This window comes from Polyodon spathula, unplaced genomic scaffold (assembly GCF_017654505.1).
Source record: "Polyodon spathula isolate WHYD16114869_AA unplaced genomic scaffold, ASM1765450v1 scaffolds_773, whole genome shotgun sequence".
Lineage (NCBI taxonomy): Eukaryota > Metazoa > Chordata > Actinopteri > Acipenseriformes > Polyodontidae > Polyodon > Polyodon spathula.
In genome coordinates, this window is record NW_024472261.1 from 1 (window position 1) to 25,000 (window position 25,000).

Below are 25,000 nucleotides of genomic sequence, written 5' to 3' on the forward strand. Positions count from 1 at the left end.
TGCATCCCACACTGCAGCAAGACATAAGAGTGTCTGTTTGCCTAATGTTAAATAACGATGAAGTGACTGCGATGCGTTTCTGTGTATAAGAGGCCCATTAACTGGTAGCTGTTCATTCCCTGAAGATTTGATAACCTTTTGAATTTCCAGCAAATAGATTAAAAATAAATCAGTTTACTTTGTTCTATTAAAAGCTTTGTTGAAGTATTTCGCAATTGCGTAACATCGGCTTATTGAAAAACTCTGAGAGAAAACAGTTTGAACAACCCTTTACTAACGTATGTATTTTTATCTAAGCTGTGCATTGCCCTAACCCCAGCGTGGCTCTTACATGTAACAAAGACAGAATTACTGCTGGTGCGTGCTGTAATAATTAACTGCAAGAGAAAGCTGTGAAAGACCTGGATTGGTGGGGATGTCGATGCTTCTCATTATGCATGCATGTGTGCTTGTTTTCCTCCGCCTAGCCCCAGTATTAGCACACTAATACAGCGTCTCGTTTGGGTAAATCGCTGCTTCCCAGTTAATGACATGTGAACCCTGGTGTCTCGACAGCGAGGGGGATTCAGAAACAGACTCTGAAGTGGAGGAGCGCGTTGATGGGGTCAAGTCCTGGCTGTCGAAGAACAAAGGCTCATCAAAAACTCTCTCGGATGACGGCAGCTTAAAGAGTTCCAGGTTAGTGAAAACAAGTCTGAAGAACGACGGCTGTGTCCGTTAATGAGGTAAAATAAAAATACAAAAGAAATCCCAAATATAATAAAGCAGGCAACCTGAGCTTTTAAATGTGAGATTAGCAGCAGCGGGGCTGAACAGGGATCGCTGTGATTATCACATGCCCTCGCTTCTTCAGGGATTGAAATTCATCACTGAGTTCAGTAGAAAGGACTTTCTTTGAAAGGCCTAGAATGTAGTAAGCAGGAATGGGAGTCCTTCTGGGTTTGTAAGGTAGTTATCCTGATAGCTGATGGTAAAGAGGGTGCTGTGTTTGTCCTTTTCCTGCAAGAACTCTTTCTTTAACTCATTTTCTCGTTCATTTTTCTGCCTTTTATTTTCATTTTTTCCACCCCTGTAACTTTTCCATCCGTTTTTTCCCTCCTTCCTTTTTTCTTTCTCTTTTTCTCGCCGTTTGTCTGTCCTGAACATCATCTTCCTCTGTCCAGATATGCCCTAAATGTAGACGCCAAAGAGGGCAAAGAGTTGAAGGAGGACAAGGAATGGAAAGAAAGTAAGAGAGAGGGGAAGGAGGTAGAGGAGAGCAGGCCAGTCTCTGTAATGAGTTCTCTCAGCTATAGAAAACGCTCCAACCTCAAAGATTCGATAGGGGGCAAAGGGGACGAGAGCTCTCTGTTCAGCGCCCTGAAGGAGCGTTCCGATTCCCCAGACAGGTCGTTCCGCAGATCCAAGCGGAGTGCCACCGCCACAGACAACCAGGACAACGACGCAAATTCCGTGAGCTCCTGGAAGAAATCCCAAACCGGGGACGACCCGGATGATCGGGGCTCCGTTATATCGCAGGCCTACTCAGAGGCCACCAGCAGAGCCCGTAAAGGGTTAGATAGGAGGTGGTCCATAGTCAGCCCCGACTTCGATAAGGAATCCACCGTCTCTGTCCCGCTCAGTCGAGCCTCCTCCAGGCGAGGTCTAGATGTGGATGATGATTCCAAGTCCTCTATTAATTTCGCCCTGGCCAGTCCGGTCAGCTCGAGACGCAGCATGTCCAGGCTTGACGATAGTCGCAGTGACGTGTTCGGACCCACCAGCCCCTCGGTTACTCGGAGGTCTGAATTCGGCTCCCGCAGCCCGACCACCGGGAGCCGCGCTGACTCCAGGTTATCCCTCTCCAAGAGCAGAATGAGCGAGTTCGATGACGACTCCATGAGCATTGCCTTCAGCGAGGCCAGGTCTTCCGCTTACAGTCCGCATTCTGTGGGCCGGAGCTTCTCTGTGCCCCCCAGACCCAGGACGGCCGGCTCGGACGACACCCAGGCCGGCAGCACAGATGTCAAGCCGGTTGCTCACAGGAACTACCTGGACCCGGCTCTGGAGGCCGCCATCAACGAGGTCCTGAACTACAAACCCATCAAGTTCAAGAGGCAGAGCTTGGAGCCGGACTCTGAGGAAGTGGAGGAGGACAAGCAGGACGACGAAGACGACAAGAAGAGCGTCCGAAGCATGACGAGCCTCCAGCTGGCAGGGGAGAGCCGCGCCTCCTCTTCCTCGAGCCTGCGAAGATCGGTCTCCGCCATGGACTGCTCCCGGCCGCTGAGCAGCTGCAGCACGCGGAGCTCCAGGAGCAGCAGGAGGGGCAAGAAGAAGAGCAGGGGCTCCCGGTCTCAGAGCTCCTCGGAGGACGAGCGCAGGAAGAAGGGCTCCAAGAGGAAATCCAAGAAGACCAAAAAGAAGTCCAAGAGAAGGGAAACGGATTCTGAGTCCTCCTCCTCTTCAGAATCCTCCTCCTCCTCCTCCTCCTCCTCCTCCTCCTCGGGCGGGTCCACTGTTTCGTACCGGAGCTCCAGCAGCATCAAAAAAGCCCCGAGAAAGCGAATCTCAGGCTCCGAGGACGAGGGCCCCGAAGCGGATAACAACGCAGGCGACAGACCCGTTTCAAAGAAAGACGAGAAGAAGAGAAAGAAGAAAGTGGACAGCCTGGTGATGAAGTACCTTTACAGACCCGAGAGCGACTAACACAAAAAAAAAAAAAGAAAAGGAAACGCAGTAGGTGTTGTCGGAAGCTGGTGTGCAGCATGGTAAAAAAAAAAAAAAAAAAAAAAAAAAAAAGCATGGTGTGTAACTAACTAACACCACTCGAGTTTCTTTTAAGGGGTCTTGTGTTGTTTCTTTTTACCACTGGTCAACCGACGCTAACAAGAATATTTCAGCTGAACTTAACTAATCTGATCTGACTGTTACAACCACCTATTTCTCATAATGAACCAAAAGGAAACTTGAAAATCCGACTTAGTTTTTAGGTATGAAAAAGAGCTCATTACCTTTTGTAATGAAGGCGTTATCTATAGCTATAAAGAACTAATTTCCAAAAGACACATGATCAGATCTGCAGTGTTGCAGTACAGATTGATAAAACGTTATGTGTTATAAACATGCATGGTAACTCTGCGTTGGATTATGTATTGCCATGTTCTCGTGCAAAGGTAAGGCAGTAAAGTGCTTGTGGGTGTTAACCACGAAAGATTTCTGAAGTCAACCAGCTGTACAGGCCCACTAAGAATAAAAGTTTAGAAAAAGGTAACCTTAGACGTAATAAAAATTTTTAAAAAAAACACACCTTTGGTGTCAGCTAGAAACGATTTCTTAATTATTTTACATAAACGCCTTCCTGCTAGTGTCAGTCACTTGCCAGAAATAAGCCCTAGGTACTGGAAAGCTAATTTGTGAAAAAAAGAAAGATGTACTGTATGTTCCATCCAAGAGCAAAGGGACACAGTATCGACCAGAGAATGAAATGCCTCGTGCCGAGCAGAAATATGATATTCGTTCCAGAGCTGTCGGGGGTCACTTTGAGCCTGTCTGATTTGCCATGGTTTGCACAGCCTAATGAAAAGCGCATTATGCTGCTGTCTTAGTAAGAAAACTTTAATACAAAACAGCAAACAAGACATTCTCTGTGAAAAGCAGGAGACCTTCAAGCATCAAGGAAGATTTTTTATTTTTTTTGCAGGCTTTGTTCCCAGTCAAAAATGCCGTTATTCAGAGTTAGACACAGTGGAGTTTCCAATCTCCTGTAAGGCAATTTCCATTTTAGACTGGAAACTTGTGGTGTATTAAAAACAACATAGAAATAATTGCAAGACTTTTTGCTCTTTTGAGGCAATTGAAATCGATGGAAAGCAATTTATCTTTGACTTTTTATCATCACTGAATTAGAATCTAGGAAAAGAGTTTCATAAAATGAACTGAAAGATGTCGCTAGGAAACACTCTTATAAAGCTGGGAACCAGCTGCAAAGGATTAACAAGCATGAGAAATCCATTTGACTTGCACGTCGTTGTGTGAGACAGAATTAAAACCTGCGTGTCTTTAAAAAGTATATAGGAAACTCATGTTCTTTTTGTTTCCTGCGTTTGCTTTTTCAGCCCCCCGTCCTATCGCAGACACACCTTATACAAATCAGACGAGGAGGACGAGCAGGGCCCCCGCAGCAACTATCGCTCCCGATACTCACAAAGGAGCTTCCTGAACGAGAGTGACGGGGACGCCAAGCCTTCCGAAACCACTGCGTAAGAGCGGATAGCGGCCCAAAGCAAGACCACTGGCGCCTGCAGAGAACCAGCACGATGTTCCACTGCTCGCTGCTCTCAAAAGCACCCCATTCAGTAAAACAAAGACAGAAACATAACTTAAACCAAATGTTTTTTTTTTTTTTTTTTTTTTTTGCTTTGTCATTTGTAATGATTACTCTGCAGCGGAGAAGTTACTGTATTGTTATTGGGAATTGCAGCTAGCTGCACTAGGTACTGAACGTTGATTCTTGCATGGCCATTGGAGAATCTTGTACTGGCGAGGTTTTGAACTTGAGCACAGGTGTTTTGGTGCACCTGGTTCGCTGGACTGATGCCCTCACCCCCGGTTTTTGGCGCGCTGCACTCTGGAGATGCATGCTCTGAATAGTAGTCGTAGTTTTTGCCCTTTCTCTCGTTTGCTGAGGGGTTACAGCCTTTATAACACAGTGAGTGCTGAAGCTTGTCCCGTCGATCAGGCAGTCTGTGTTGCTGAGCTTCTACTACACCGAGCCAAAGAGCTGTTTGCATTCATTGACGGGGAATTTTGTTAAATATGTGCTCTATAAAAAAGAATCACAATTGCAAGACTTTGGCTCAGTGTTATTCTGTTTTTCACCCCTCATCAGTTTGAGTTACACATTTGTTCTGCTTTCTACAAGAGTAATTATTTGGTACAGGCTACCGGTGCCTGTAGTGTTTCTCACATTTCTAACCCTTTCTTTGGATGGATACACTCTGCATTGCAGCAGATTGTCAGCTGTATCGGTGATAACCTTTTCTTTTGATTAGAACAAATGCTGTTTGTATACAACGAGATGATATCTGCGCCTTGCCTAATTTATATTGCGCAAGAGTGCACAGGTATAGACTGAATTTATTGAGCATGCTTTTTTCAGCTCTGTGTGCCTGCATTAGCTTAAAAGGTATGATCTTGCTTTACTACTTTTCTTTGCATTCAATATTATCCTTAATAGCCGTGCAAAGACAGCGTTAGATGGTCATGCTTTTATAGGGCAGTCTGTAAAGCGAAACACCAAGGGGAAAAGATGAATACTTAACAATGTTCAATATTTGACATTTACATAACTAATATTTAGATCTGTACAATTCGTTCTAGCTACCAAAACAGTTTAGTTTATTAACTTTTTCTTTATTGTACTGTATATAGAAGCTGGTGGTCGTTTCAGAGGTTTTTTTCTGTGCAAAAGACGAACGCTAGAGCTGCATTGAAAATTGAAAAAAAAGGAAGGAAATACTTTTTGTTTCTTTTAAAGAATCTTTGTATGCGTTTGCCTTTTCGTTCCGAATCACCTCCTTTAAGGGAAGAGCTTTACTTTTTGTTCTAGAACTAGAATTATGCCCTGTGTTTTAATAGCTTAAAGACCGATACAACCCTCGGGTGCAACTACGGCCACTGAAACGGCACAGACATCAACACTGCTACCTGGAACACAGCGCCCTCCTCGGATTGATTCAATCCCACCCCGCTTCGTGCAGCCAACACTGAATGGCAAGACTTCAGAATACTGCCCCCGCCTGCCCCATGCCAGTCAGTCTCTATCATTGAATGGTATTGCTATGGATCAAAATGTCATTCCCATTCTAGTATTTAAAAATGATCCATCCGGTATGCCTGTACAGATTTATAAAACTCACTCTAAGTGTCTACTTAAAACAGAGACTGATTTGCAATTTGAGTAAAACTGTTGCCTATCTTTTTTAGTGATTTTTTTTGTCAGTTTCTTGAGTCAGTGTTTCCTAACTGTATTCCCCGGAGAGCACTGACGGCCCAGGTTTTGTGTTTTAACCAGGTCCTGAATATTTATTACAATTTACTTGTGCATAAAAGACAACCCGGACAGCCTTTGGGACTTTAGACGTCCACAGTTTGCACCAGCACTCTACAACACATGAAGAGTAAGAATGTGTAACACCCTGGGCAGCTGGCGGTCCCCAGGGTCCAGTCTGGCCGATGGCTGCAGGCTATGAGCTGTTTCTCTTGACGTGCATGGTGCTTTCGTCACAGTGTTTCTGCAAGCCCACTCTTCTCTCTCCACGCTCTGCATGCTGATGCCGTTCCTGCTAGCCCCTGCTCTGCACAGCGCGGGCACAGAACACCGAGAACACGCCTCAGCTGCGTTTCCTCTGCCCAAGCCCTGCCCATTCTGGGCATGGGAGTGAAGTTAGCAGCTGTCTTTTAATATCTGGCATGTGCAGTGAGAGGGTGCTGTTATCCAGCTGTACTGCTTACTCAGTCTGCATTGAGAAAGTCTTGCATTCACAGTTCAAAAGACCTGACAGGAGGTCTGCTAATCAGCAGCGGTACACAAGGGGATTCAGAGCAGTGGAGATGCAGCTTTGGTTACTACAGTGTCTACCATATAATATAATGATTGCCTAGATGAAAAAAATTAAAAAAAAAAAAAAAAAAAAAAAAAACTCTGTCTTGCATGTGACAGAATGACCAGAGGGAAAAAAAAATTAAAATTATATATATATATATATATATATATACACACACACACACACACACACACACACACACGTGTGGTTATTCCAGCTGTTCTGTCACATGCAATATGTGTTTCCTAGTATCACTCCTACCACAGCATAAACACATTGCTTTGGTTTGGTTTTTCTAGGTTGCTGTGGGCAGTGCCTATATTCTTTCTTATTTCAAGGTCTCTGAGGCGTAAAGAACTGGTAAACCTTGCCTGAATGAAAAGCAATGGCTATTGACTCTTACGTATACTGTGGTATTATTGTAGATGGTACTGTACGTGAAACCATGTCAATGTTCGCACCGATGTACAAATTTCTGCTGTGCAAATAAGTCGAGCTGTTACGTGTGTAGCTCTAGCTTCGAGTGTATGAAAAAGACAGAACAGCAATACAAAAAAAAAATGAACTAGTGAGTTGTATTTCCATTTTGAAAAGGAAAAAAAGTTTGGTTAAAATGCATTGTCTGTAATTCTGTAAGATTTTTTTGACTATTTATGAAAATAAACTGTTGGGTTGTATTTTAAATGTCAAGCCTTTGCTTCGTGTTTTTAGGGCTAGTAAACCGTTGCCCATCGTTTGCAGATTGCAGTACTTTGTATTTGCAGCTTTCTCTGACACATTGTAATACTTAAACAGTGAAAGCTTTAGCAGCATAATCACACTCATTTTAGTACTGAAATATTTCAGAAATGAGCTTCAAAAAAAAAAAAAAAAAGATGAAATGATTAATATTGTTAATTATGTTTTAGTGGAATGATTTCTTCAGTGCAAAGTTTCTGATTAAAGTCTAATTCGAATTCATGAGAGAAGCTGAAATGTTTAAACTAAGGTAACCAGTGGAGCGGACTGCATCGACTGGATGAAGTGAATTATGCAGAGGATGCTGGCTATTCAGACACAATTACGATCGGCACAAATGACAGCTACCTCCTCCCCCTGGCTCAAGGACAGGTGCCGACGGACGGATGAAGTGAAGCTCTTTTACACTGTCGACTTCCCCCCTCTGCTTCACAGTCAAGAGCCAGGAAGCAAAGTGGATGTGATTCGGAAACTATTTAAAGTTTAAAATACACTTCAGAAACGGTGATTGGAGGATTATACTGAAAGTTAAGGCATTTTTATTTGCTATTTTAAAAACATGAAGCATCTCCTGGTATTTGAAGACGTATAAATTAGCAAGGCGATGCAGCACATTGCCTTTATTTTCAATTGTTTGTCACTCCCTGATGTGTCTGTCATTTGCAATAATAGGAATGGTACAGTAGATCACTAGCTCTCTGTGACACACCTAGATCTCTAGTAATTAGGAAGCAAATGATTTATGGCTAAGTCCTAAAAATAGCTGTCCCAGCATCATTTATTCATAGATCACAAAGGTGATGGATTGATTCCCCATTTCCCCTGAGGCCGGTACCTAATTGTATTTTTCTGCCTCCTTTGTAAAGCACAGGAAACTTGACTGGCAGTATTGTACACTACACAGATGGTGTTGGGAGTTTTCCCAGTATCGTCAGCCTAAAGCAGAAAAGATGCAGGAGTCAGCTTTTGTGTTGGCATACAGAAGTATATTGGTCATGCCAAACATTGTGTAATTATACCCGGGCCAGAGCCTAATTTAATTAATCTCCCAGAAAAGAAAAGTTTACCTTCGCCAATTTAGCAGATGTGATTGAAGTCACTTTGCCTCAGAATACCTAAACTTTCCTGCAATTCAGTAAAACAGTGTTTATTATGCTGTCTTTGAAGGTCATCTTATTAACTCGGGTCATTTCATAAGTGCAAATAATCAGTATCGATTGCCAGTCATTGCTCTTGTACACGAAAGAGTGGAGCCCACTTTTATTTGTGCACAGATTCTGTATCTTCCAGTTCCTCTCCTGGTGACTGTGCATCCCCAGGAAGTAACCCTGTCACAAAGCATTCCTGTGTCTGTCCCCTGGATGACAGCTCAGTTTACATTTACCGGGAGCTGTTAGCATGCACACTTGCACATGGCTCTCTTCTGTACAAAACTGACCTTTCCCTGTGGTTTGTACATACTGTATTGAGCTATTGTACAGTACGAATATTCTGCACACTGCACCGGGTTGTGTTGTTTGGCACTGCAGAATGTGTTGCTACAGTTTGAAGTGTTTTTAAATTGGCGCACAATGATATTGGTCTAAAAACCTTGCATGAAATCATACGGTTAATTTTAAGCACACAAATATTTGACAAGATTGAAATTGCTATATACAAGTACATTGGTTCTTAAATAATGCAATGCATGTTGAATTTTAAAAATCGACTGCCCAACCTCCAAAATGATTTTGAAGTCATCTTGTCTTTGCATCAAAGTAGTGGAGAGCTATTTAATTATAGCTTGTGGCTATGTGGCTTGTTTATGCAAAGGATAACAAGCAGTCATCAGTAACTCTAACAAAAGAGAGTTCTCTCAAACCCCCATGTCGAAGTGCCCAAGGCTAAAACTGTCTGGATCTGACCTTGACTATATCGCTGGACTATTTACTATGCAATCCTTAACATTGCAAACAGCCATCAGTCTCAAGTGCAAAGCCGCAATTTCTTAGCAATAGATAATCTCACACACCGAGAAGCTGAGACCAGGGCATGAAGAGCCGTTCAGCAGTGAACAAAATAAATCCTCAAAAAGGAAATGAAACATCCGACGAGTGCCGTGGAAACTGTCTAATGAACTGGATGTGTTTCTTGTTTTGATTAAGTCCTCGCCGAGGAGGCGGGACACCGTTTCTCATGCACGTGGCACCCCCTGACGCAGTTCAATGTGTTAAGTCCTCGCCGAGGAGGCGGGACACTGTTTCTCATGCACGTGGCACCTCCCTGACGCAGTTCAATGTGTTAAGTCCTCGCCGAGGAGGCGGGACACTGTTTCTCATGCACGTGGCACCTCCCTGACGCAGTTCAATGTGTTAAGTCCTCACCGAGGAGGCGGGACAATGTTTCTCATGCACGTGGCACCTCCCTGACGCAGTTCAATGTGCTGCGCGCGTGAGAGTTTGTGCTCGAGACGCCCCGGAGGAGATCAGGGCTATGCAACTCGTTATCAGTACAGAGCTTCGCTCGGTGGGAGGCACTGCAGATCCGTTTCAATTGCAGTGAAATAAATAACAGCCAATGGAGAGGGTTCGGATTTTCTTCAGTGCTCGGCTGTACTGTATAATACAGTGCAATAAACAGACTGATACAAACTCATTCATTCTAGTAAACACATTGTTTTCCTTCAACTAGTGTTTCCGTTTTGAGATAATTACTGTACATCCCTAATCCCCATTGCTGAGTTAGCTGGGACCCATTGGGTGAGCCAGATCCTTGCAAAGTCAAAAGAGCCAAAAAAAAAAACCATTTGATCAAACTGATATGAAGTTGTGAAAGAGGTCCTTTTATCTTTTGTCAGATCTCATCTTTCCGGTTTAGCTTTCACAGTACAGAACTGTATTTTAGTTCACTTTGATTGGATCCATTTGTGCTGTAAGTTCCTCTTGGCAGCGGTGGCTCACTCTGTGTGTCAGATCCCTGGGCACTCTGAGCTGTACCCACATGCACACGCATATGTGTGTTTTGTTTCCGAGTAGATGCTGTGCTTGCAGCAAAGAGCAGATTGCATTCATCACAGCCCAAGGAATGTGTAAAATAGCCAGTGAAGTCGCACAGCGATGTGAAGATATTTGATTTCGTTTTGAAATACACAATTGCATTTCATTTCTTAGCTTTCTGCTCTGCTCAGGAGGGGTCCTCTCATCCACACACACCCCCTGGCGCCAGGGCCGGCTTCTCTGTACAAGTGGCTGTTTCCATTTTGTCTCCCAACCCCCCCACCCCCCCCCCCCAGGAGTGTATTTACAAATTCCTAGATCCCTTTCAAATTCAATAATTTCTCATCTCATTTATAAATTCTTCAGCTAGCGTTCTGAACTTCTCATGAAGAACAGAGCACTCTGCGCAGTTTGGTATTTACTCGGGTGCAAATTAAAAGAGTAATTAACGATCGTTAAATCCAAACTACCATAATCCGCGTTCGTTCTGTTAATTACATAAGCAAATCATCGCAGACCTCGCTTGTAAAATAAATTGAAAAATCACAGAGGATATTCCCAGCTAAATATTCAATCAAGCTGAATTGGACCGCTTCATGGTTAACAGCTACCACGCACGATTTCTGAATGACACTGGGGTTTGAAGTGCAGTCCCACAAGCTGGCAGTGATTTATCTATTCCATTAATCTGTTCCAGCAGGACTGAAAACTAAGTGTCTCAGTACGTGGGGTGAGGCCGGAGGCAGAGACAGGCTCTGGGCTGAGTAAACTGTTTAGAATCTTTGAACCCCTGGCACTTGATTCATTGCAGACTCCTGCTGATTTGCCCCACGCTGACTTAGTACTTCAGGAGCTGAATAAATGCCCAGGCAGCCTTGTTCTGTAAAACAGATTGTTTCCATAAATATATAACAAGGCACAAAAGTGATTTAAAAACTCAACACGCATCGATTCAGAGGGCATGTTTCTGCTTTGGTATTTCAAACCCTTTTTTTTTTTTAAATTATGCATTTTCAATTATATAAGTAAACCCACAAAAAAAAAGAAATCCTGGGAAATTTAAGACAAAAAAAAAAACTGAATTCTAAGAGCCCCGAATGCAATATGCCGCATCAGAGCACACAATCTTCGCTCCATTAGAGAGGGTGCATTTATTAGGCGCATTACGGCAACAGGCAGTCAGCTCTTTACAGTAATTCATTATCCCTTCATAAAACAAGGGTCAACCATGGCAGCACAGTCCTCTGCACAGCTTCATACCTGACCTGCAGTCTGTAATAAATACACAGAGCCGCTCAGCCTAACCCTGCCTAATGTTGCTTTTAATTTACTGAGTGCATCAATAGGAGTTCAGTTACACATTGCACATGGATAGCACAGTGATCACGCTGAGAGAAACACAGTATCATTCATCACATTTAAAATGAGGACTGCTGTCCTTCTCAATCTTAACAGTGACTGCTGAGTAAAACCTTTACAGAGGGGAACAGCTCTGACAGCAAAGCATTGTGAAAATACCCCCGCCCCACTCTTGAGTTTTCCTGGCCAACCAAGAGACGGGGAGAGGAAATAAGAGATAAAGGAGCGCCGACATCAATTTCCTGTTTGGAAACCAAGCAAATGTGAAAATGAAAAAACAGACTTTTTTTTTTTTTTTTTTTTTTTTAAACGCTGAACACATGTACCGTTACCATGGCACCCCATCCCAGAACCACTTAGAACGACAGCGCTGTCACACCCAGAACAAGCGCTATTTCAAGATGAAGTGCATCCTATGAATTAATCAGCAGTGTTTGGTTATACAGAACTACTGTTAAGGGCAGGACTTGTTTTAACCCTTGGAACCTTGCTGAACCTGCCACCCAGAGGCAGCTGTGCTCCCCAGCATCCTGCTTCACAGGGCAGATTTCAGGTGGGGCTGGAACCTCTTGATTCTGAAAGGTGAAAGGTCAAAGGACGGGGTCTTCCCCAGGGCAAGCTCACAGAGGATCTTCCCCACAGCCGGAGCGAGCTTGAAGCCGTGGCCTGGGAAAGAAAAGAGTGTTTAAAACAGGGTCCCTCTCATTCATTTCAAAATTCCTGCCTTCCAAAAAAACACTGGGTTCATTGAAAACTGTGATCAGATACGACTGCAGTCAAGGGTTCAAACTGAAGAGGTAATGATAACAAAGCATGTATTTTGATTATTGTCTGACTGAGCTGTTTTTAAGGGGGCTGGATTGGTCTGCAGTAACCAGGAAAGGACTGCATTCCAAGCTAACATCTTGAGTTTTCCAGAAGTCTGGCTTTGGGGGAAGTATTAAACACAGACATGTATCAAAACTGTGTAATTTAAAATGAGAGTGATGGGAACAGAAAGATAAAGCTGCAGTAGGTCTTCAATTATTTGACATTTTGAAAAACCACATGTAGGCAATACTAGCTGGAAATGACAGCAAATCAATCCCACCACCCCCCCCCCCCCCCCCCAGTTACCTGACTGAAGGTTATATTGTGTGCCGACTGCCTCTCCATTAAGAGCAAAATGATATCGTGGCTGAAATAAAGTAAGAAGCCAGCATCGCGACGCACGCACCAGCGGTGATAAGAGATGAACACATTAACCACGAAAGGCAGTGACCTTTGAGGCAGCCGTACCTGCTGCAGCGCCCGTCACTATAGCAACAAATAATTCATTTTGAGAACTGAGACAGTTGTGCCTGGATTTGATTATAACAGTCTGACTTTTGACTTCTGTCCGGAGCAGATTACCCTTTTAAATCCAGCCTTGATTGTTTTGTTGTTTTTTTTCTGCAGAGGGAGTGTCTGATACCATGTGTGTGCAATACAGTGTTCATCCTTTAACTGAAACAATTTGTCTTGATGTTGTTAAGCGGAGTCCACAGTAATCAATGTTAAACTGTGACAAATTGAACTCGTGCACATCATCATAGCATTAATAATAAAAATATCAAGTGCAATTGAGAACGCTTTGACTATGAGAAGAGGCAGGGGCTATTATTGTGATTTATTTGTATAATTATTTTTATTTATATATTTGTTTAGCATCAGTGGATAATATATTGTAGGAAGGAACACTTGTTTACTTAATATACTTTTTGTTTATTGTAAACTTTTCAGAACATCACAAGCCGAATGTCGCTTTTATTTTCCAGCTGTACAGCGATCTTATTTCTTATTAAAAGGTGGAAGATTGCGGTATAAAGGCATGTTTGTTCATCTACAGTATAAAGGGTCTTGAAGACTGAAAGCACAGGCACAGAACGTTTTATTAGCACAACTTCATATCAAGTGCAACACGTTTCTAAAAAATAAATGAACATGGACCTGATTATACATGGCTTGCCCGAGTATAAAGGTGCTTTTTTTTTTTTATTTTGTAAGCAAAATAATCTGTTGGGGGATCTCAGTCCCTGAGGTGTTTCAGAACACCGACTCTCTTTTTATTCCCTGTCTTTCAGCACCTCAAAGCCGTGGGAACATGGAGCCACTTCGTGGCTTGAAACTTTCTCGGTTCCACTGCAAGGCACACCAGGGGAGACTTGGGGTTTGATGCAACAAAGTTGCCTCAAACTGGATCTCCCGGTTTCCCGGAACCAGGTTTCAAGCCGCTACTCCTGAAGAAGTGGCTTTGTGTTCCCAGGACTTTAGAACCTCAGTCGAACCCGTTGCCAAGATAGACGGCGTGGACTTGACATGAGATGCGATTCTATAGCACTGGAAGGGTGTGCTGACAGGTCAGCCTGGCCGTTTCATGAGCCGCTACACCAACCTGAGAATCCAGCCCCAATGATGATGTTCCTGTGCCTGGGATGCTGGTCCAGAATGAAATCCGAGTCCGGAGTGACCTGCATGGAAACACCGCAAATAAAAAACAACAACAATAACGGCTTCTTTAACCCAACCCCACCGGCCTGATGGAGAAGTGCTCAGTTTATTGTAGACGGAGTGTCGCTCTCCATTTCACAGCACTGCCTCTATTCCAGAGCCTGCATTGGTTGCTTTTGGCTTGTTGCTGTTACAGTATGCAATAATTTTTGCTTTTAAAAAGTGAAAAGGAATCCATATTAAAACGATGCTGCGAATTACCATTCCAGTTCTAGCAGGTAGTGAAAATGTCCTTCAGGTGACTAGGAGGCAGCACAGAGCGGGGAGGGGGGGCACTAATTCAAGTTTGTTTATTTACCAGGAAGTTACTGACTCACTGCAGCAGCGACAAGAAAGGAGTACCAGACGAACAGACAATAGGATTGATTAGACACAAACAGCAGGGGTGGCAATAAGACTCCAATTGCATAGCAGTTCCACTCATTCCAGGTTTTAACACAAGCTTGATTAGCCACAGTGTGTGCAGGTAACAAGCGCAGGTGAGTCTGATTAAACCGACAGTAAAACCAGGAATGGATCAAACTGCTACGCGATAGCGCAGACCTACCGTGTACAAGCACTGTTCCACTACGGCAGGCGTGGGGTCCAGCCCTGGGAAGGATTTGGAAACGAAGTTGGAGAGGACGGCAATGTCCTCCCGGGAAGTCTGCCTGTCTCTTTCATCTGGCTCGGTCTCGCTGCCACTGTGATAACAAATCTGTCCAAACACACACCCCCATCAGCCAGGCTGGGATTGGCTTCCGTTTCTGTGCATATTAATTACAAAGGGTCGTCATACAGAACACTACTGCTGTTTTACATATGTTTTTTATCCATTTGTCAGCTAGGGTACTGCCCCCAAAATAACTTCGAAACCCCCACCACTGACACAGAGATCTCTTTTGGTCTGAACGTCCCACCTCGTTCCCGCCTCACTCTCTCGTGACAGCCCTGGCCGCATGGTCTTTACAGTATTAACGTCTGTTAACTGTCCATTTACAGGGAGCTCACAATGGCTTTGCCAGCTTAAATAAACGGTTTAAATTGACTTGGGGAGTCCGCTAAACATTGCAATCATCATGATGCATGCCATTCAGGTATCGATCCTGCCCAAGGCAACAGACTGCATTATGATAAATGCAAAGCTACTGATCGCTCTGTATTCCAGACATTGCAACTCACATGAAAATGACTGTTGTTGTGTTGAAGAAAATCTATACGGAATGAGCAGGGTTTATATTTAATAGCCTGCTGGTTAGTAATACATGCTCCCAGAATGAGGATGCCTTTGTGTACTGTGACAAAACAAAGCATTCCCGGAGTTACTTGCCTTGTCACCATACACCACCATTTAGAGAGAAGAGATATGCGCTTTTCCGCCTCTGCAGAGATGCGCCTTCATAAATCTTTTCTTGTATACTAGTGATCGCCAAAAATGAGAATTTTGGGGCAACATCCTGTCTGTACTGTAATTCTGCTTGGGATTTACGTGTATCTCGCAGTCTCATTCACATTGATACAAGAGATAGGGATACCAGTGTAACATTTATCTCATGTAAAACGTTGTCTATAGAAGGTTGATAAAATAATGCTTGCAGTACATTATATATATATATAAACCAAAACCATGGCCCCGTTTACCAGGAAATCTTCAAACGGTTCTCTCATAGTATCATTGGCATTACCACTTGAAACCCACAGCTCCCCGGAGCTCCTCTCTGCTCACCTTCATCAGTCCTGGGTACTCGTTGGATGGCAAGCCGTAGATGTCGTGTTTTGCTCCATGCTGCTTCACGCCAATGAAGCAGGGGAAGTGCTTGCCTATCCCATATGTACCAGGGATCTTTTCCTTCCAGTAGCAGACATTAATTCTTAAGACCTGGCGGGTTTGAACGACAAACACGTTGCTTGAAAAAGTGGCCATAACAGACTACCTGAAAAAGTCGCTTCGTTCATTTTAAAAGGTGCCACACATTCACTCCAATACCTGCAGTGGTAGCTGTAGTCCCGTGCATGCAAGCAGACTCTTTGCCCAAGGTCCCGCGGTAATTACCAGGCTTTTTGTGCGATACACTCCGGAGTTTGTTGTCATGGTGATGGGAGACCCTGGTGTGAAGTCAACTACTTTCTCCCCATCACGAATCACGCCTCCGAGCCTGCGGAACAGATCCTACACAACGGGGAGGTGTTAGAAGGTATACTGGGAGAAGGTATATAATCCTACACAGGATTATCGTGGAGAGACGGACAGGATGGGTAAGCTAGACACTGTAGCAGAGATCCTGACCTTAGTAATCCTGCACTACAATAACAACAAGAACGGGAACGTGTTAGAGAAGATCAAGGTCCACTATGACACAGCGGGCCAACCTTACTGGCTGAAAGAGACACACTGATGAACAAAAGAGTTCCCTGAAAGAGGCATTAAAAGCATATCTGGACTGCACACTGGCTTCTAACAAAAACTACCAAACGTCCAACCCTCCTGCTCTAAATCAAGAGGTGGAGCTCAATCAGTCAAACAGCACAAGAGCAACCTGCACGGCCCTGCTCTACACGCGGTTAGCAGAGCCTCTCATCTTCCGCATCCAACTCGACGTTACCAACAGGAAGGTGCTAGGAAAACTAGATTGGGACAGGCTGTAGAGAAGATGTGGTCAAGGTACTCTACACACTGCAGGCAAGTCCCGATCTTCCAGACGGAAAACGAGCAACATTCTCGAGTCTTGCTCTGCCCTATTCGCCGCTACATTCCAATGCAAAACCGAGAAACGAATGGCGTTCCTAACCCACCTTTCTCCCAAATCAAGATAGCTGCTGGAGGCTGGAATGGTGACAGCGATCCCTCTTTAAGAGGAACGACTGGCAAGACATCAGCAATGGGTCTATAGTTATACAGCTGCAGAGCAGGGCTCCCATTGAAAGGGTAATGATTACAGCTTCTCTCCGCTCATGATGATGTATTGTACTGTTATCAGGAGGGAGTCCAATCCACGAGGCTTCCTTTACAAGTTAGGAGTCAGCTAGCCTGTGAAATGCTGTCCAGCTGCATGGCGAACACAGGAACCGACTGCATCAGAAGCAGTACAGCAGCACAGCTGGAGTGAGGTCCACGCGATTACTGCAGCATTGCCAGGGTCTCTGGGTGCAGGTGGAAAATAAAGATGGGAAATGAAAGGGAGCAGCATTGTTAATTGCAGTGACAGCTTTGACTCTCGTAATTAAAATTGCTGTGACAATGGAGAGCTCAAGCTACAGCTGCAGATGGTCTCTCAAAGAGGGACTGGCAAAGGTCTTGGAGAGGGTAATAACCACGGTCTTAAGAAACATTTTCTTTGCTCGCACCCAGTAAGCATATCAATGTTTGCATTCCTTTTTTATTTTTACTCTGACTCCTGTCGCACCTGAATCAGAGTCTGGAAAATAAAGCCTGGGAAACAAGAAGATCAACAGCCAAATAAAAAAAAAAGATTTTTGTTCACAAGAGGAGAGAAAACGTCTCTTGAAACCTTGGTCATCACCACTTTTATGGAGCTGTAAAGTGCAAAAAAGAACTTCCCTCTGCATGGTGATGCCTTCAAGGGAACAGAATGAATTTAAAGCAGACAAGAAACAATCAATAGACTCTGGAGAACCTGTCAAACAAAGGGTATCTATTTCCATACTGTTCAACTAGCTTCATCTGCTTTCAATCTGTAGCATCGATTTCTAACATTATGTAGAAACGTACTAATGCAAAAGGGCTTGAATAACGCATTTGGCATTTGCTGTGCTATGTCCTAGTCCAAACCAACATGTTGTTAAAAGGGGACTCTGGCAACAAATAAACAAAACCAAAGGGGATTTAAAAGAACCCTCGGAGAGCTCCTTGAACAAGAAAGCATGCTGAGCTCCTTGAACAAGAAAGCATGCTGGCTTGCTGAGCTCCTTCTGAGCTCCTTGAACAAGCTCCTTGAAAAAGAAAGCATGCTGGCTTGCGGAGTTCCTTGAACAAGAAAGTATGCTGGCTTGCTGAGCACCTTGAACAAAGCAAAGTGATTGCAAAGAGACTAAGAGACCCTCTACGGAGGGGTACCTGAACGGCCTTCAGGGCTCGGTCGGCGTACAGGACTCCCGCAGTCTTGTCGATCACGGCAGACTCCCCTGGGGGGAGGTGGACGGAGGGGAAGCGGCTTGCAAACTGCTCGGGAGAGAGGACCTCCATTGGGACGTTGTTCCGCAGCAGTGTTCCTCTGAGACTTTGGAATACACTACAGTCCTCCTTACCCAGAACCAACATCCCTGTATTCCTGCACAGGACAAGAGAGGACTTTTCTTACCATGCTAGTCAACAACCCATCAACAGGTGTAACGATTCAATGGCTTCAGCATCTCTGCATGTGCATGCACTTAGGTTTTTACATATATTTAGAGACGTGCTTATTGATTGTGATGAAACCCAGTTTGGATTTTCTTTAGTATTGAGAATTTGGGCCCCTGTCTGTTTACATGTCAGCCTTTTACACGTGCAGACATATTTCCAGCTGTGGCAGGTTATGTCCAGACTGTCACTGACATTCTTGTTGTTTTAATGTTGATTATCAGCAGTACCTTTAGCCATGATAACAGAGCATGTACATATACACTACTATGAAAGGTGGCTGCTTCTTAACCAAAACCCAGAGGGAAGCGTGGCAGATACCTGTATTCAAGGCAAGATTTGCTGAGTGATTAACTGTGCATTAGTCCTGCTCAAGTGGTTACTGAATGAGCCAGGATGAATCCAGCTCACCGGTATATTTGAACGTTAGCCTCCTTCTCCAGCTGTGCCCAGAGCTGGTAGCACTCTGACATCATGCGAGTGTAGTAATCTTGCTCGTAGGCTTTCCGGATAATGCGCGTTTGTCCGTGGGAACTGCCCCGGGAGTGGGGCAGAACAAACTAAAGAGAAATAGAAAAGGCATGTCACAAAAACTCGGGGCTTGCACGGTCCGGGAACAAGCGGGTTAGTAGCGTTAGTTTTGCCACTTTGTGCATACAAACATTCTAAAATAAATACCACCGCCCAAACACATTAGCACACTACAATACATGCTATAATATATTACTGGTGTTTCTGTATAGTATTTATTAGATGCATCTACTGTCAGATATACAGGGTCTAGTTTTACTTGCAACAGATGCATTTTAAGCACTAACACGCAACTTGTTGATAAAGTTGACTAATTAATTTGCTCTGTCTCAGAGCTCCGCATGTCGGTTCCCACTGGTTTTGCCATGCATGGCAACATATCGGATACCTGGGATATATTCTACAAACATGTTTACATAAAAATATAAATCACAAGTTCAAATACATCATATTCAGGCACATTTCAAATACATTTTAATATATCATTTAATTTAATAAATTCCAAGTGGGCAGACAAGCACATTTTAGCTGCCAACTACGCAAAGGATTTCGCTTGCCTGGCGTGCTATTAATAATTCTGCAGCGAAAGGCACGGTGCTTGAAAGAAGATAAGCGAAAGGGGGCGTTTGCAACAATCTCCAATTACAGCACCCGTACAAGTTGAAAGGTTTGTCTGTGTGTTTGGTGTAAAAAAGAAAGAAGTAAACCGCAGTAGATATGGAAAAATTGCAATTCATATTAATAATGTCTGAAAAGTTAGTTAAGCAACCCGAGCTGAATGCGCTAGAGACGAAAGCGATTCTGGAGCACTAGCGGGCGTTTCGTTGCCTAACTAACCTGTTCGACTAGCAGAGTTTTCTTCTTGTTTTTGGCGAGGTGGTAGGCGGTGTACGAGCCTTGGATCCCGGCTCCCAGGACGATGCAGTCGAAGTCTTTGGTGTCCATGTTTCAGCTGACACGGAACTCTGTGCAACTAGAGCTGAGCGGACAAGGGAGGGGAGAGGACGGGGGGTTTGAGCAGTCCAAAGTCTGCCTGCTGTGTTTACTGACTGTACAGATAAAGTGTATTTAGAGAACTGCATCGTACCCTGTCATTGGTACTAAACGCTACATATACCCTTGAAACGATGCATAACCACTTGGGATAAACTTTTCGTTTTGTGTAGATGTTTTACTTTGAAAATAATGCTGCTGTACTTTGGACTGGAAACGAATCATACTTTATGAGTTGCTGCACACGAGGACGCGTCGGCCCTTTAAAGCTTATCTCTGACGAACTCACTCCTTGAGGGCAGCCGTTTCGTTTTCTGACTGCACTTTATTTCACAGTGCACTCATGGAAAACATACACACAGGCAGGAAGTGGGCTCTTATCTCTCCCCTACCTCTGGACAACGATTGTGTTTTCCTCCATACAGCTTGGAGACAGTCGCTTCTCCGCTGGTGAAACAACGTTTGTGAAATCGCTGCTTTGTTACGCTCATTAGATACGTTATCTGTGAGTGCGTCCTTCTCGGAAGACTCCGTGTATGCGTTTACGCTTGCGCAGCAGTACACTGTATGCTGTTTCATTAGATACACCCCCGTGATTGGGCGCTGCTCGGAAGACTCCGTGTATGCGTTTACGCTTGCGCAGCAGTACACTGTATGCTGTTTCATTAGATACACCCCCGTGATTGGGCGCTGCTCGGAAGACTCCGTGTATGCGTTTACGCTTGCGCAGCAGTACACTGTATGCTGTTTCATTAGATACACCCCCGTGATTGGGCGCTGCTCGGAAGACTCCGTGTATGCGTTTACGCTTGCGCAGCAGTACACTGTATACTGTTTCATTAGATACACCCCCGTGATTGGGCGCTGCTCGGAAGACTCCGTGTCTCTGCATAATTACACAGATGAAAGATTTGTCATATCCATTAAAGTAAGAGGTGGCTGGGGAGGTCCCGTCAGACCTACATATTTTTATTTGATTTGATCTCAGGTCTTAAAAAACCCATTAATTCCTTCTGGTTGTGATAAATACAGACAGTTAGGGATTGTTTCTCCATAGGCTCATTTGCAATTGATCTCACTGAAGCACCTAACCTAGGTTGCTTCCTTTTGGTTTTGTAATATTTGCAGACGTTTCTTCCTCTCAGAGAATACAACTGAAAGGAAAAAGCATTGCTGAGTAGACAGATCAATACTGTGAGGCTCTCAGACACGGGGGCTGGTATCAGGTGCTGGAAGTGATCTTGTTGAACCAGTAGGGGGAGCCCCCTCTCTTCACCCTGTGATCTTGCTGAACCAGTAGGGGGAGCCCTCTCTCTCTTCACCCTGTGATCTTGCTGAACCAGTAAGGGAGCCCTCTCTCTTCACCCTGTGATCTTGCTGAACCAGTAGGGGAGCCCTCTCTCTTCACCCTGTGATCTTGTTGAACCAGTAGGGGGAGCCCTCTCTCTTCACCCTGTGATCTTGTTGAACCAGTAGGGGGAGCCCTCTCTCTCTTCACCCTGTGATCTTGCTGAACCAGTAGGGGAGCCCTCTCTCTTCACCCTGTGATCTTGTTGAACCAGTAGGGGGAGCCCTCTCTCTTCACCTTGTGATCTTGTTGAACCAGTAGGGGGAGCCCTCTCTCTCTTCACCCTGTGATCTTGTTGAGCCAGTAGGGGAGCCCTCTCTCTTCACCCTGCAGCTGCCAGTAAGTGCCTCGTTAAATGACTGCTTCGTTCCATGCCACACCCTTTGTCTTCTCAATGAACACCGTGTTTTCTTGGCCTGTGCTGGTTATATGTGTGTGTGAGTGTAGAGCAGCTTTTATTTATGCACCCCTCCATCTGTGGATCCACTGTCAGTTTAGCTTTGGGCCAGATGCTTCATACATGGTTTAATCTTTAACCTACTCTGGCCTGACAAGGTTTACAGTGTCCCCAGAGGAGGTACCATTGTGGTTTCCATAGTAACTGGATGAATTATGTGTCTGTTTGTGTATATAGTTAAAGCTCAGGTGTGTCTGGGTTACTGGTGAGAGCTCATCTTTGAGATCCTTTACAGTTTGCAAATGTAATGCTTCATTTCGGTCCTCGTTATTGTAAGGGCCTATGAGCCCTTCATGTGTACAGTTCACAGGGTCTGTTTTCTAGGTTGTTTATGGTTTTCATCGCAAAGGAAAGGTCTTTGCTTTGACTAACAATATATTCTAACAGGAAACAGCTGGCCTACTCAGCAGGACAAAGTGAAAGCTTGATATTTTTTTTAAATAGTCTGCATTTCTGCTCTTGCAGCACACTGCTGGTAACTGTTTGCCATTGGTGAGTAATTAGCAAACAGCCTTATTTATTCCTTGTTGTGTTTCAATATGTTTTCACTGGTTTGAACATTTGTTACGCTCTGTACATACTTGATGCAGGTTTATTCCAATGCAATAAACAACTAACATTGTATAATCATTACCCTTTCATGAGTCTCCTCAACAGTACAGTAAGTTTGCCTTTCCAACCTAGTATGTTACCCAGCACTATTAAAACCGCTCTCTCCCTTACAAATACACATGCCACATTAAAATGCATTAGCACATGTACAGTGCTGAGCTGAAGGAATCCCTTCTTCGATATTAATGTACGTTTCCCCAGGTGCCTTTCCTTTGAGGTTTAACATTGCAATTCCATGTCAGTTGTTTCTGATGGTTAAGTTGCACTGTGTGCTCGGATGCACATTGAAATCTGAATGGTTTGTCGCAGTCGTGTTCATGTCAAGCATGAATTTTGTCATTCTAGGCAGATTGGTATGCATGAGTAATTTCACTAGGTTCCTGGTCTTGTTTATCTGCTGTTGTCTATTATTTGTACCACTGGGGTTTGTTTCTGTGGACTGCTTGGTGAGATTCTGAAATCTCTGGGATCCAATAATTATCAAAGCAGATCAGCAACTGACAAGCTGATCAAGTCTAAAAAGGAGAGTAATATATGAGGGTCAGTGACTGGCTGTACAAAGGCAGCTACAATGGTACCGCAGTTGTAACCTATTGTCACCATTGTATGAGCCAGCACACCCTGGTAATGCATTGCAGGACCACTGGGGAGTATTGCTTGCAAATCCATTGTGTGGGTCTTGCTGGCAATGCTGTGGTCTGTCAGTGTGTAATGATCCCTAGAGGAGCTCTCCAGTGCACCCGTAACACACGGTCCCTAGAGGAGCTCTCCAGTGCACCCGTAACACGCGCTCCCTAGAGGAGCTCTCCAGTGCACCCGTAACACGCGCTCCCTAGAGGAGCTCTCCAGTGCACCCGTAACACGCGCTCCCTAGAGGAGCTCTCCAGTGCACCCGTAACACACCCGTAACACGCGGTCCCTAGAGGAGCTCTCCAGTGCACCTGTAACACATGGATGCTTTGTTGGAGAGAGTAGGAGCTGGTGTAATGTCCACTACAATACTGTTGTAAGAACAGAGGAGAAGGGTGAACTGAGCCTAGCACTACATTTTAATTGTAGCGCTTCTGTACTAAAAACTATCAAACAATAAAACAAGGATACCCGATTCTGTTCAGTTTTAGCATTAGACAGTTGCCCACACGTCTCATTGTTTTTGTTATGTTGTACTTTTTAAAAGCAGCATGTTGTATGAAAGTGGAGAATATGTTCAGTAAGAGCTTGATAAATGTTAGATGAATGCTGATGACCTGCAAAGCAGTGCATGAACCCAGAGCGCCTCTACCAGGATCTCTGCTCAGTCCAAGCTTACCCTTCCACCTCCCAGTTAAGACTATCAGACTGTGCTGCAAAGGAGTTTTTAATGGACTGCAGTGGGAGTGTTTAAGCTTGTTCATAACCCTTTTTCTTTGCTGTTTTCCTCTTCAGTGAGCATTGATTTCCAGTCAGTCTTCCTTGCTTCTGTTCCTTGCTTTAACCACCCTTATAAAAGTTAACTGTAGTAAAAGCATAGCAAAGTAATATCATTGTAAAGCCCAGAGACATATGGTTCAAAAACATGATCAACTATAGCAATAGCATAACCATGTGAAAAGCATGAAACACGTATTTGTTAGAACGTTTCTAAAATGCAAATTTAACAGAAATTAAATGGACGTTTTGCATTTCAGGCAAACTTAGTTTTGTGTCTCCTATACAGTATATAAGAAAAAAAAATAACATCCTTTATTAATTCAGGCTTAGTTATCTTTCATTATATACATGAAGTGTAAAATAGGTATTACAATTATGCACTTGTGCTTATTTTCTGAGTTAATTAGCCTCAATCACCTTTATAGAGAAGCAGTTTTCTGATTATTTCACGCTTCGTGGTGCAGTGGATCGAGTATAGTGAGGAGGAGAGGTGGAACTAGAAAGGTTTCCCTTTAGAGAACCAGACTAACTGGGATAGTTTGAATTGAATCTACAGCGCTGCTGTTGTAACCCTAGCGTCGCACAGTGCTGGTGATAACATCACTGAATGCACTCCCTTTGTTCCTGGTGTCTGATCTGATAGATGCAGTTAAGTCTCTTTTATTAAATCCTCCTGCTTCTTTAACAGCTGGTTATGGGGTGATTGTTTAATTAGCCCGGGGCACTGCTATGGATATATCTGTAAAATACTGTACCAAAGAAAAAAAAAAAAAAGCATAACTTTATCCTAAAGGTGCAGTTTAAAGATTTCTCTGTGAAGCTTAGAAATTCAAATCCTAATGGACTCTGAAAATGGAAAGCAGCTTTGTAACATTCCCCGAGGCTCAGCTTGTGACATCTTTCCAGCAGCCTGCCTTCCCTGAAATCAGCCAGCAATTCCTCAGCAATTGGTAGGGAAATTATCACAAGAAATCCAGCGTAGTAGTGTTTCCGACACTGCATTATGTGTCACCTGGGGGCGGGGGGTCAGAATAGCATATATAAGAATTTGACCCACAGAATGACTTCCACTGACAAACGCACGTATTTCATATGAGCAGTGATGGCAGCCTTGCATGGCAA

At 44.1% G+C, this 25,000-nt stretch overlaps 2 protein-coding genes across 3 annotated transcripts; one reads left to right on the top strand and one right to left on the bottom strand.

Annotated features, from left to right (window-relative positions):
- The first annotated feature begins 6 nt into the window (after positions 1-6).
- Positions 7-7,271, top strand: LOC121308796 (uncharacterized protein DDB_G0271670-like). Of its 2 annotated transcripts, none has more exons than XR_005948562.1 (3): positions 7-678; positions 1,164-2,750; positions 4,098-7,271. XR_005948562.1 is itself a non-coding variant. In XM_041241433.1 (3 exons), the coding sequence occupies exons 1-2, from the start codon at positions 527-529 to the stop codon at positions 2,686-2,688; spliced, it is 1,677 nt and encodes a 558-aa protein (XP_041097367.1). In that variant the 5' UTR covers positions 7-526; the 3' UTR covers positions 2,689-2,718; positions 4,098-7,271. The 2 variants fall into 2 exon arrangements, 1 of the variants encoding a protein (XP_041097367.1); XM_041241433.1 differs by having other exon boundaries at positions 1,164-2,718.
- Positions 7,272-11,601: 4,330 nt separating this feature from the next.
- pipox (pipecolic acid oxidase) lies at positions 11,602-20,371 on the bottom strand. Its single transcript, XM_041241432.1, has 8 exons — positions 19,896-20,371; positions 18,939-19,087; positions 18,243-18,456; positions 16,155-16,337; positions 15,894-16,046; positions 14,736-14,885; positions 14,073-14,148; positions 11,602-12,325 (listed from the first exon to the last, which is right to left on the bottom strand). The coding sequence occupies exons 1-8, from the start codon at positions 20,001-20,003 to the stop codon at positions 12,195-12,197; spliced, it is 1,164 nt and encodes a 387-aa protein (XP_041097366.1). The 5' UTR covers positions 20,004-20,371; the 3' UTR covers positions 11,602-12,194.
- Positions 20,372-25,000: the final 4,629 nt, after the last annotated feature.